The sequence below is a fragment of the Arvicola amphibius genome, chromosome 1 (genome assembly GCF_903992535.2).
Source record: "Arvicola amphibius chromosome 1, mArvAmp1.2, whole genome shotgun sequence".
NCBI lineage: Eukaryota > Metazoa > Chordata > Mammalia > Rodentia > Cricetidae > Arvicola > Arvicola amphibius.
Window position 1 is genome coordinate 79,878,672 of NC_052047.1, and position 12,694 is coordinate 79,891,365.

The following is a 12,694-nucleotide window of genomic DNA, read 5'->3' on the forward strand; positions in this document are numbered from 1 at the left end:
GTTGTCCTCCACTGTCTATGGCATTCTGTCCCCTCCGCCATGAAGGTTCCTGAGCCCTGGAAGAGGGATGTCTTTAGCCCGAGATTAAGGACTCTTTCTGTCTTCTCTTCTTTAGGATTCCCTGGACCAGAGGGGAGGGATTTGATAAAGACATCCTGTTTAGGGCTGAGTGTTCCAAGGTCTCCTACTGTCCTGCACAGTATTTGGCTTTGGGTCTCTCTATTTGTTCCCATCTGCTGCAGAAGGATGTTTCTCTGACAACGGCCGAGCAAGGCACTGATCTATGAGTATAGCAGAATATCACTAGGAGTCATTTTAAGACTACATTTTTGGGGGTATTTTTTTGGGGACAGAGCTTCTCATTCACTGTCCTGTGTAACAGCATTCACTGTCCTGGAACTTGATTTGTAGACCAGGCTGGCCTCAAATTCACGGAGGTCCATTTGCCTCTACCTTCTGAGTGCTGGGACTAAAGGCATACACTGCCATGCCCTGACCTGCTTTTTTTTTTTTTTTAAAAAAAAAAAACAAACTAGTAGTATTTAGTTTTACCATAGGTCCCTGGGTTGTATAGTCTCAACTTCTTGGTCATCCAAGCCATGCTGGATATGAGTTCCTTCTCACGGGTGGGCCTTAAAAATCAGATATTGACTGGCACCACTGCATTGCAGGCAGGATCCCATTGTTGTTCCAAGGGTTTGTTTATGTTTCTCTTTTGGTAGTGTAAAACTCCCCAGCAGGTAGGAATGGTGGCACAGCCAACAAACATGAAGCGGGTTGTGAACTGAAGGCCAATCCATAATACATGAAACCCGCTCAAAAACAGAAGCAAAATAACGAAACCCGGGCTTATACTCTGCATATGGCCACGACTCCATTTAAAAATTTTTGTTTTGCTGTATTTCATAAGTATCCCTTAGCCTAGCATCTGGCAGACAGGCAGCAGACCCTACCTAGTCTAGAGGAGCCCCTCAAAAATTTGATCTGAGAGCTCTGGACCCAGTTTCCGGCAAGGGAAAGATCTGAACAAAGTGGTAGGGAACACTCAACTTGCTTCTGGGGTGGGTGAGGGCAGAAGCCTAATCGACACAAGACGCCAGGGCTTCCTTCCTCACGCTTCTCATCCGGGCGCTGGTTGTGATCCGTGATACTGAACTACGCATGCGCGAGCCTCGGAGCGACGCACGCGTGGCAGGCAGAGGCGGAGTCATGGCGTCATCATCTTGCGACCTCTTTCCCGGAGCCAGTCGTTCACGGTATTGAGGTATAGTGCCAAGCTGGGTTCGGGTGATTGTCGCGCTCCTATCACGACCCCTTTTCCGGCGTCCCGGGATCGCGTCCGTCCTGTGGCCGACTGGGGAGCCAGCGGGACCTCGGTGCCGCTAGCGTGGTCCCGCCAGTCCCCTGAGCCTGTCAATGGCGCTCTCAGGCTCTGCCCTGCCTCGCCCCCTCGTTTCTCTCCCAACCCTGCCTTTGTCCTTCGCTTGTTAACGTTGCCTTTCAAGGGTTGAAAAGCGACAAGTGAAAACCCAACGCCATCGGTTTCTGGCAGATTTCAAATCTAAACGGAGAAAGGCCGTGATGGAAGTTGAAAAGAGTAATTTTTCCATGCAGTTATTATATTCTGCCCAAGATTGTAACGCTCGCGTTGGCAATGTTAGCTCACTTGAGATAAAGGCTTCCTTAATTTTATTTTTTATTTTTTGAGACTGGGTTTCGCTGTGTAGCCCCGGGTGTATTGGAATACTCTCTGTAGGCCAGGCTGGGCTGGGCTCGTACTCAGAGGCTCGTCCCCTCTCTGCCTCCCAAGTGCTGGGATTAAAGGCGTACACCACCGTGCCCTGCCAACATCAACAGTAAAGAGTCTGGTCCTATGGAGCTGGAATTACAGGTGGTTGCGAGCTTCCCAACCTGGTTGCTGGGAACCAAACTTGGGTTCTCTGAAAGATGAACAATTGCTTTTAACTGCTGAACCACCTTGCCAGCCTTGTAATTTATCTGCTTTTTTTATTGCTGAACTTTTGGATTGTGTGTGTGTTTGTGTGTGTGTGTGTGTGTGTGTGTGTGTGTGTGTTTGTGTCTTTTTCCAACTGCAAGAATATGTGGAAGTCCGAACATGAGGGCTTCTTCCATCCTTCAGTTTATTGAGTGGCACTCCACAGTGTTTGTTCATTGAACCCGAGACTCACTAACTTCAGCCATTCTACCAAGGATGCTAGGTTATTCCCCGTTTCTGCCTTCTGAGTGTTGGGCCCCCTCCATACCCACCCCACATTTATGAGGGTGCAGGAGATCTGAATTCCATCCCTCAAGCTTGGGGTGGGGACAGGTGCTTTTATCTAGTCAGCAATTTCTCTAACTTCTGTGATGTGTTTTTAGAGGTTAATATGCTTGAAAAGGAAGCCTTATATATTCTCAGATTTTACTAAAAATTACAGGTAACACTAGGAGAATCACTGTTTGACCAAGACAGTAGTATTTATTGATAACTTACATATAGTTTCATCATTATTTTCTAAGGTAATGTTGTATAAAACATAATTATAGGAATAGAATCATGGTGCTGAACCTGCAAATTGCTTTCTTGTACAAAAATCCATTAAGTATATGTTGGATTTTCTTTCTCTCAACAGTGTGGTTATTATATGGAACTCTAATTGCAATAGAGATGAAAACATATATTTTCCTCCTATATCCATGTAGTAACTTTTATATTTGTAAATCCAAACTGTGACATGGTGCTAAGATTCTCTAAACTTGCGTCCCAGTTAACTCTGTGTGGGTGGGAGGGGGTTAGGGTGTGGGTGTAAAAGCTGCATTTGGAGTGTCTTTGTGTGGGGTGCAGAAGCTGTACATTGAGTGTGTCTGTGGGGCGTAGAAGCTGTACGTTGTGTGTGTCTGTAGGGTGTACAAGCTGTACTCAGAGAGTTCATCTTTTTTGTCGCAGTTGACTATGTGTGGGGTGTAGAAGCTGTCCTCCGAGTTTTATCTTTTCTGGGCTAATGATGTGTGCTACGGTGCTCATGATGGTGAGCAGTATCAGCATGGATCCAAGTGACTCTTGTGATCTTGAGGGTAAATTACATAGTATGTACTGTACTGTATTAAATAACTTACGTGAGCTATTCAACACCGCAGCACTCTGGCCTTGGACCAACTTCTTTTTTCTGTCTTCATTTATTCCTTTAGTGATTGGTTCCCATGACTTTAAATACCATCTGTTCATTCACAATTTACAATTTTTTATTCAACCAGCAACCACTTCCTTCAACTCTAGACTCCTTCTACTTAGCTTCCCCCTCAACACTTCTATCTGATGACTCAACAAACATCTGAATACTGTTCTGCTCCCACAGTCCTGCCCATGCTGTTTTAGGGGAGATTTTGAGTTTGCTTGCTTGCTTGGTTTTGTTGGTAACAGGATTTCACTATATAGTCTAGCTGGCCTTGAACTCAGGATCTCTGGCCTCAGATTCCCAAGGCTGGGGTCGTAAGTGTGCACCACTGTGTCCGCTCATGTCTTGGTTAGCAGCAGCTCCGCTCTTCCGGTTGTTTCACCTTATTCTCTCGCAACCCACGATCAGCGCCTAAGTGGATTCTGCTGCCTTTGCCTACAAAACCCAACCCAAGCTGGACCACTGTCCTCCACCTTCAGTTCCTTCTGCCTGCTTTGGTTCATAGCTGATGCTGTCATTTCATCCTCCATAACTAGTCTCCTAGAGTTAGTTCATCTATCCTGAAGAGGACCTTCATTGTTTTACTTGCTGATCTCTCCCCTCTTGCCCTGCCACACCTCCCAGTCAGCTGGGTTCTATATATTTATTAATTCTTTGAGAACTAACTCTAACCTTAACTTAATTCTAACATGCATACAATATATTTTAGTCATATTCACTCCTCTCCTAACTCTCAGACTACCCACGCCGACCCAGTCAGCTGTTTGAAGGGTGCTTTAGCAAGTCCTCTTTCCTGGTACCCACAGCTGATTCTGCCTCCATGACTGGTCTAGCTCCAGAGTTGGAGGGATTTTACTCATGTAGATTAAGAACAGAAGCAGAAGTTTAATGTGGTGTTGGTGTGAGGGAGAGAGAATTAAGGCTGAAGGATGACAGGGCCAGACTTTGAAGTTGCTTTCATGTTGTATAAGAGTGTTTTGTCCTGAAAGGATAAGGAGCCATTGCAGGGCTCAGTGAGCTGAGTGTCAGTACCTAGTTAAGGTATTGCCATGAAGACTCCTCCTCACATGCTGTGTTTGTCTACTTGACTCCACTCTGAAGAGTGTTTGGAGATGGATTTGCTTTCCTCGGGTCTTGTTATGCCTGCCAGTTTGCAGTGTCAGGGCACCCTGTATCTCCCCATGCCTTGTGATTTTGTGTTTCTGTGATTATTGGATTGAGGTGTATCATCTGCAGTAAGCACAGAAGCTCAGGGTCCAGGTTTCTGCTCATCAATGCATTCCAAGCATCAGGGTTGTTTGTTGTCAACTCTGGATACCTGTGAGCAAGCCCTTGTGGCTGGCGAGTGAGTGTTCAGTAAATGCTCTTTATTGATATGCCAGTGTATACTGAAAGCTGAAGAGAGAGTGCACAGTCGGTTCAGGCATGAATGAGGGAGTTGATAGTGCTCCCAGCTGGGCTCTGTGTTTGTGTCCTCTGTGGATTTCCTCAGGAAGACTAGTGCACCTCGAACTCGAACGGTTACTTACCTAAGGTTGAGAATTGACTGGTGGGCACCAAGGGAAGTTAGGTTTGTTTTGTGGCAGCTTTTCTGAGACAGCTGGTAGGAGGTGTGACCATTCAGGAAGCTAAGCTAGAAGAGGCAATGAGATTGAGGAAGAGTTCAGCCCCAGGGAAAAGAAGACATTTTGGTTCTTTGAATGTAGTAGTGGAGCTGAAGAGTCATAGGTTTGCCTATAGCTGCTAAGTAGGGGGAAGTGAGCGTCTGTCTGTCATCTCCAGTAAATTTCAAATTGTCAAACACGTGAAGCTTTTATTATAGATTTGCTTTAACACATTGCATAAATCTCCTATAGTCCTAGTTCCGAGAATGTAATAAGGTACACCGTCTCACTTCCCTGCTTTTCCTTTCCTAGAAAAAAGGAAGTATCAAATCCAAAAGATGCCTAATTAAATCAAACGGCTAATGGTGAAAAGGGCCTGTTCGTGGCCACCTTTTGTTTACATTAGATGTTGTTTCACACATGAAAAATGGCATTTTGTTCTCGTGGTTTCCTTGATGAAGTCGAGTAGTTTTTTTTGTAGTCATCTGGGTTCTTTTGTGAGCCGCTCGCCTCTTTGTCTACTTTCTTTGGAGCTGTGTGTAGTTGCTGCCTGTTCGTTGAATTGATTTCGCAGAGGCTCTTTCCTGTTGTGCCACAGGTTCATTTCCTTAGTATTTTGTTTGGATTTAACCTGATCTGTGTGTTTTTACGTGGATACATTTTAAAGAATCAGATAAACACAGAGGGATATTTTTGAGGTAGGTTGTGTACTTAGCACTCTTGAGGCTTCGGTTCAGTTCCCGGCAGCTGGCCTGCCCTGCCCACTGAAATGGCAATGTCTTAAAGACACTCTGTACATAATCCAGGGATCTGAAATGTCAGCCTCTGTGGCCAGCCGTAGAGATATGAGCGTGGTTGAGCAGCTGCGCAGGTACGGTGAGCACCTCCTTCCCTTCCCCTCCCTGTAAAGTTGGTGAGTGTTCTAGGCTGCACCTCTTCATCCTGCAGTACATGACCTGAGTCATAACTGCTCTCCAACTTCATTGTATAATCTACGTAAATCCTTGTTTTCACTTTACTTCATGAAGGCCACTCTTTCAAGTTCATGGTTTTAATCACTGTGTACTTCAGTATGTATCCTTAGATGGCAGACATTATATATCTATAATAGTATCTTCATATACAACAAAATTATCCATAATTTTAATAATGACCTTTACAGATCATGAGATCAACTAGATTATTTTATGAATGAAAAATTTGAAGCCCAGAGAGATTTAGTGATTTTTTTCCCCCCAAGGTAATAGAGTGTTCAAGCAGGTGCACTGAAAGCTCAAGTGTCTGCTTCCTCAACTGTTGTTAAGATGCTTAAAGACTGTTAATACATAAATATATGAACTTGAAAAGTAGTTTTTGTGATAGTTGATAAAGATTTTTCATGTCTAGGATTTGTTTTTTAAGTTTAATACAATGAACTGTCAGAATGATCCTAAGTTTTCAAAAGCTAAATAAAACATAAAATTTTCAAACTCGCTTTTTAGATTTCTTCAGCACACGTTAGAGGTTTTTTTTTTTTTTAAATCAGACTTTCAGTTTCAAAAAAATTCTGCCTTCATTAGGATTCTTTTTAAAAATGTAGTTTTTCCTCATTTTTTTTTCTGAGATGGTGTCTTATGTCGCAGAGACTGACCTTGAACTTACCTACAGCTGAGGGCCACCTGTATCTTGTTCCACTTCCCAAGTGCCTGTGCCACTACATCTGGGTGAACATGGGTTTTGCCCATTCATATGTGGTGTTAGAGTCATGTTTTTGGAGCTTTGAAGGTGTCCAAGGCTTGATGTGTGGCCTGGGTGGGCTTGTTTCCTCTTTCCCAGAAAGGAGGCATGCTTAGGAGGAGATGGTGGAAGAGGTGCCGGAAGCTGCTGTTCTAGACTTGCGTGCTCAGATTCTCTTTCTACCCTTACTCAAAAGTAAAAGTGCTTTTTATTTTCTTTCTAAAGCTCTGTCTCCAATATGAATTCTGATATTTCTTTTCCTAGTTGGTCGAAATGGCAGGTGAAGAAATGAATGAGGACTATCCTGTGGAGATCCATGAGTCCTTGTCGGCCCTGGAGAGCTCCCTTGGTGCTGTGGATGACATGCTGAAGACCATGATGTCCGTTTCCAGGAACGAGTTGTTGCAGAAGGTATTCTTTCTTTATTTTTGAGACAGGGTTTCATGGCATAGCCCTGGCTGTTTTGGAACTCACTCTGTAGACCAGACTGGCCTTGAACTCACAGAGATCCTCCTGCTTCTGCCTCCTGAGTGCTGGGATTAAAGGTATACACTTCCACAGCCTGGTAGCAGAAGGTATTTTAAAATCTGTTTCCTGAAGATGAGTTTTGTAAGACAGAAACATGTGGAAGAAGCAGTTGATCGACACTTTCCATGTCTTCCTACTGGAGTTGCAGATGTAGATGTGTTGGGGTATATTTAGCCAGAACATCCGATAAAACTTTTGCATTGGGAACTTTTTTGAAAAGCAAGGACATTCATAGCCTTCTTTTTGACACTATCTTTGACCTTTTAAGTATTGTAATGATAATATCAGAGTTTCTGGAAACTCTGCAGTACAAAAACAGTAATTAAATTGTTTCTCCTGTCTTTGGTATTGCCTAAGCATTTTGTTCTCCTTCCGATATGGACCAGGAGGGTCTAGAGCAGGGAGGGGTCTAGAGCAGGGAGGGGTCTAGAGCAGGGAGGGGTATAGAGCAAGAGGGGTATAGAGCAGGAGGGGTATGGAGCAGGGAGGGGTATGGAGCAAGAGGGGTATGGAACAGGGAGGGGTATAGAGCAGGAGGGGTATGGAGCAGGGAGGGGTATAGAGCAGGGAGGGTATTGGGCAGGAGGGGTATGGAGCAGGAGCTGTATAGAGCTCTAGGGGTATAGAGCTGGAGGGGTATAGAGCAGGAGGGGTATGGAGCAGGAGGGGTACCCAGGAAGGTTTTGAAGGAAGACAGAGAAGGGATAAGTGTTGTAATTAAAATACAATTTCAGAAATAACTGAAAAGAATCACCGGTTTTTGTGCAACTTATTTAGTAGATCATTGTATTACTGGATTATAGGAGTTGAGAAAAACATGCCTTTATTCTGTGTGGTTGAGAAATGTTTGAAGTACTATCTGTTGATGTGCAAAGTTTGTGTGCATCTCTCATTCTTCTGTCTCTTTCTCTTTTATTAGTTGGACCCACTTGAGCAAGCCAAGGTGGATTTAGTTTCTGCATACACATTAAATTCAATGTTTTGGGGTACGTATGTTACTTTGTAGTTTATTAGGAAGTATATTACTGTGTCAAAGGTGGTTTGCTTTTAAGAGCTAGCAGTCAGCATAGAATTATTTTTTTAAATATTTATTTATATGTATACAACATTCTGTCTGTGTGTATGCCTGCAGGCCAGAAGAGGGCATCATATCTCATTTCAGATGGTTGTGAGCCACCATGTGGTTGCTGGGAATTGAACTCAGGACCTTTGGAAGAGCAGGCAATGCTCTTAACCGCTGAGCCATCTCTCCAGCCCCAATTATTTTTTATAGTAATTTTATTATTCAAATGTTTTTTATATTATATCAATACAGGGTGCCTGTGATCCACACACAAACTTAATATTTCATAGAGATTAAATAATTTGAAATTGAATTAACTGTGCAACCTTCCTTCCATGAATAACTAGGGGTTCTTTTATTATAACATTTAATATTATATATACTACTTTATTTAATGCTGTCTTTCTCTTACAGTTTATTTGGCAACTCAAGGAGTTAATCCTAAGGAGCATCCAGTGAAGCAAGAATTGGTAAGACATCTTTGATTTATCCCTATTTATAGGTCTGCTGTATAACTCTGGAATTCCAGACTTATGGCCATTATCACGCTGATTAGGGGGATCAGAATTAGGGCAGAATGGCATAATTCCAGTAATTATTTATAACTTTCATATTATTTTTCCTATAAATTGTTAAGATTTTATTCATCTCCGGGGCTACTTAAGGAAAAAAAATCTCTTAGACAATTCTTAAAAGTGTATTCCCGTTGATTTACTAGCAAAGACGGGGAAATTTTTCTCCTACCTTTTCAATTCCTCCATTAACTCATTTTCTCAGCAGTAAAGAATTCAGTTCAGCAACAAAGCTAAAAGCTTTTTTGGCACCAGCAGTATGTCTACTGTCCAGTAATTCTGCACCAGTGACATATTTACAACCTGCAGTAAATCTTCTAGGTTGTCTCTGTATTCCATTTAGATGTATAAGTACACTAAATAAGATCTAATATCTTGGAGTTTTTGCTGACTTCAAATATTAAGTCAAATCATCCAATTCAAAGGAGAAAAATAGAAATCAAACATAGTTACCTTACTGACTTGGCTTCATGAATAAGAATTCTAATGAATTTATTCTTTGTGTACATAAAATATAATGTACATATATATGCAAAACACTTGACATTGTATCCAGTTCTCAAGTCTTATAGTAGCCAGTAAAGTGTGTTATTTACATCTCCGTAAAGCATATAGGTAATACACTTAAAAATAAATGAGTAATTCAGGCCTCTTATCTTCATTTAAAAAAGTGTATAGATCAGGGTATTTTCCTCTTTTAAAGTTCTTGAGGGAAAAATAAATTTATATTTAAATATAGCAGTTGTGAAACAATTTTAAGAGAAAGGCATAAAGGAATATGTATAGATTTTATTTGATTTATGATACTGGCTTTAAGAAGTAAAGGTTATCTTTCTAGCTTTCTAATGGTGTCCTTTTATGAAATTATTTCTAACCCAAAGTTATTTCCAGTACTCAATATTGTGTTTGTAAAAGGATAAGATCATTAGTCTTCATTCTCCTTCAGAATCTATTTCATGGAGAGCATATTAATTTTCTGGATAAGGATTGGCAAATAAAAAGCATTCTTAAGTCTATTACCCTTTCCTGACCTTGCAACAGACATTGCTAATTGATCCCCGAGTTAGAGGAAATCTATTTGCTATTTGTCATATACATCACAAATGGAAAACAGTCGCCTTCTTCATCCAGCGATGTCTGAGTGCCTACTATGAGTGAGGCATCGTTTTCTAGCGAGATGCTGCATTGGAGAAAAAGCTGAGGAGTGTGGCAGGTGCCACACCCACAGTGTGGCCATAATAAGATGAACACTGCACATACTGACTGTGCAGGATGCTAAGGGGTATTTTATGGGGAAAAGGAAAAAGCAGAGCAGGTATAACAAATTGGGATACCTGGTGAAGTGCCAGTGTTAAATGGTGAAGGGAGGAGCTCCCTGACAAGACTGACAGTGGAGCAGACGGAAGAGAGCGGTAACTGCATGGATATTTGTCACCAGAGCAGTAAGGGGGCGCAGGTCCCAGGGCAGGTCTGGGGTGGGTGTGCTGCTTTCTAAGGGTTGCAGCTTTGACACAGAAGAAGGAGCCAGTAGAGGTTTTGAACAGTTATTCAGTTTTGGTAATTTGTAAGGTTCTGTATTTTACTGTGTATGTTCATGTATCTCTTTTATTTCAGTGAAACTCTTTTATGAACAGTGATCAATCAATTACTGTATTGTATGGTTTCATCAACTTTAATTCATCATTTGAAGTATAAGATTTATTTATTCTGAGTAATATTCTTAGGAGATTTAAAGTGGTCCAGAAAGCTATTATGTTTCTTACCTTTAAAGTCTGTATATTTTATTAGAAAATTTCCCATGCTTACCAGTCAAAATTATGAAATTGAATAAAAGATTTCCTATTTCATTCTTTCTATTTTAATTGTGACACTAGACAGTAACATAAAATAGATATAAATACTGCCCCACCTATTTTCTGTTTAGAAAAATAGTGGGAGAATTAATTGGTTGGTGTAAGAATTTAGGTTAATATGAATTAAAACAGTAGAGCCGCATGTCAGCCAGTCATTGTTTATTGTGATACCCTGACAGGAGCCTTTCTCTGGAAGAGTTCAGAACTCTTCTAAAATGTTTGGTTCTTGGTTGTTGCTGTTTTTGGACAGTCTGGTGTAGAGCCAAGTTGCACTCAAACTGACTGACCTTGAAGTCTTGATCCTCCTGCCTCTGCTTTTCAAGTGGTGGGTGCATCCCCATGTCCAATGAAGGGAGTTTAAAGTATTCCTTCCCCTAGATTGTCCAAGACCACATGGGGCATGCTTAGCCTGTTTGTTTGCACTCACTAGTCCCATAGACTTAATTGACAAGAAATACTCACTCTTGGTTTTCACTGAGTAAGAGTATAATACAACCTAAAGATAGTGAGCAGCTCAGGAAGTCATTGCCTTTTATTTTTCTTTCTTTTTATCTCTAAGGAAAGAATCAGAGTCTACATGAACAGAGTCAAGGAAATAACAGACAAGAAAAAGGCTGCCAAGCTGGACAGGGGTGCTGCCTCAAGATTTGTCAAAAATGCACTCTGGGAACCGAAACAGAAAAATACACCAAACGTTGCTAATAAAGGGAAAAGTAAACATTAACCTTCTGGTTTTGATGTACATGTTTTCAAAAAGTACATCGTTTTTATAAGTTTATGAAATAGGTAGTTATGTGGCAATGTGAGGTTTAAATGGATTCCTTTTTGAATTCATATGTAAATTTACACATTAAATTTGTGATACTGAATCTTTTTTTTTGCTGAGAAAGATTAAGTTGTCTATTGATTTTCATATGAAATATCATGATGTTTTTAATATTGTAAGATATTCTATAAACAATTGTGAAATCTAAATGTTCTATGTAAACATTTGTGGTGTTTTAAATGAATAATGATATTATGAAGTGTGCTGTCTGTAGACTGGAGATCTAAGGACATCTGTTTTCACTAATGGTGATAAATACAGTGATTCAGATACCCATGCTGTTTTCTGAGTAGTTAGTTCAACATGTTTCTGTGATTTTTTTTTTGCAGTAATTGCTTTCTTGATATTCAAAGTACAAAATTGAAACCTTAAGGCTGTACTTTAACTCTTCATGTTCCATTTAAAATAAAATATTCTCATTACCACTGATGGAAAATAAGATTGTGTGTCCTGGCTGGCTTTGGCTTGATTCTCTCCTAATAAAGGTTGTGCTGTGTAGCTCCCTCGCTTCTTGCTATGCACAGAGAAAGGGAGCACACTCTCCAGATGAAGGTAGGCGTGAGAAGCTGTATCCAGTAGGCTGCATTTGTGAGTCATGTCTCAGTTTTCTTTTAGATGTTTTCTGACTGTTTCCTAGGCACATTTACTTAGGAATATTTTGAACCAAATTTCTTTATTAACTACTGCCCCTTCGGCACAGGAGGAATCACCTTGTATTTACATTCTGATTTATTTTTCCAGAATATTTGTGAGAGAGTTCTACTTCTTAAACTATTTTAGTGACTGAGCCCCTATAGCCTTGCTGCTCTCAGCCCCCATCATCATGTGTAGGGGTGCCAAGTATAGCTAAGTTCTTTAATTTTTGAGAATAAGAGTTGTTGAAATTGTCTGATTAATTTTTCCACAACCAACTTTGAATATATAAATTTCTTGATTCATAGTATCATATTATAATGGGCTTCGGAAGGCATGTTAAAATCTGTGATACGTGGAGAGTAATTCCCGAATGGATGCAGAAAGCCTCTTAGCTCTGATACCAGATACTTTTTAGAGTGCAAACATGCTTAGGAACATTTGTAGTTACTTCACTCCTTGCCGTTTAATTCTGTCAGATTTCTAGCTAGTTTTCAAGTCACTTCCTTAGAGAAATAAATGCTTTGTTAAGATAATTATAGAATACATTCTTAATGTTCATTGTAGAGAAACTTTTTAAATTTAATAAAGAAAAAAAATTAATGAAAATTGTCACATGATTGCAGAAAATCATTAACCAATGTATTTGTTTCTGAAAGTCCAGCTTAACAGCTCATTAAATTGGATATCTTTAGTAGCAGTTTATTGGGTTATTTGATAAAT

At 40.6% G+C, this 12,694-nt stretch overlaps 1 protein-coding gene across 3 annotated transcripts; it reads left to right on the plus strand.

The window, feature by feature from the left end:
- Positions 1-1,186: 1,186 nt before the first annotated feature.
- C1d (C1D nuclear receptor corepressor) lies at positions 1,187-11,777 on the plus strand. Of its 3 annotated transcripts, none has more exons than XM_038316133.1 (5): positions 1,187-1,264; positions 6,761-6,907; positions 7,944-8,010; positions 8,502-8,557; positions 11,072-11,777. In XM_038316133.1, exons 2-5 carry the CDS (start codon positions 6,770-6,772, stop codon positions 11,234-11,236), a joined length of 426 nt encoding a protein of 141 aa, XP_038172061.1. In that variant the 5' UTR covers positions 1,187-1,264; positions 6,761-6,769; the 3' UTR covers positions 11,237-11,777. The 3 variants fall into 3 exon arrangements, with proteins under 3 accessions (XP_038172061.1, XP_038172078.1, XP_038172070.1); XM_038316150.1 differs by lacking the exon at positions 1,187-1,264 and adding an exon at positions 1,297-1,597; XM_038316142.1 differs by lacking the exon at positions 1,187-1,264 and adding an exon at positions 2,930-3,075.
- Positions 11,778-12,694: the final 917 nt, after the last annotated feature.

What these genes read in the sequence shown, in the direction of transcription:
- C1d (XM_038316133.1), top strand. Translation starts at nt 6,770, where the DNA reads ATGGCAGGTGAAGAAATGAATGAGGACTATCCTGTGGAGATCCATGAG. An exon ending in GGAACGAGTTGTTGCAGAAG is followed by an intron (nt 6,908 to 7,943) that starts GTATTCTTTCTT and finishes CTCTTTTATTAG; the next exon opens with TTGGACCCACTTGAGCAAGC. An exon ending in ATCCAGTGAAGCAAGAATTG is followed by an intron (nt 8,558 to 11,071) that starts GTAAGACATCTT and finishes TTTATCTCTAAG; the next exon opens with GAAAGAATCAGAGTCTACAT.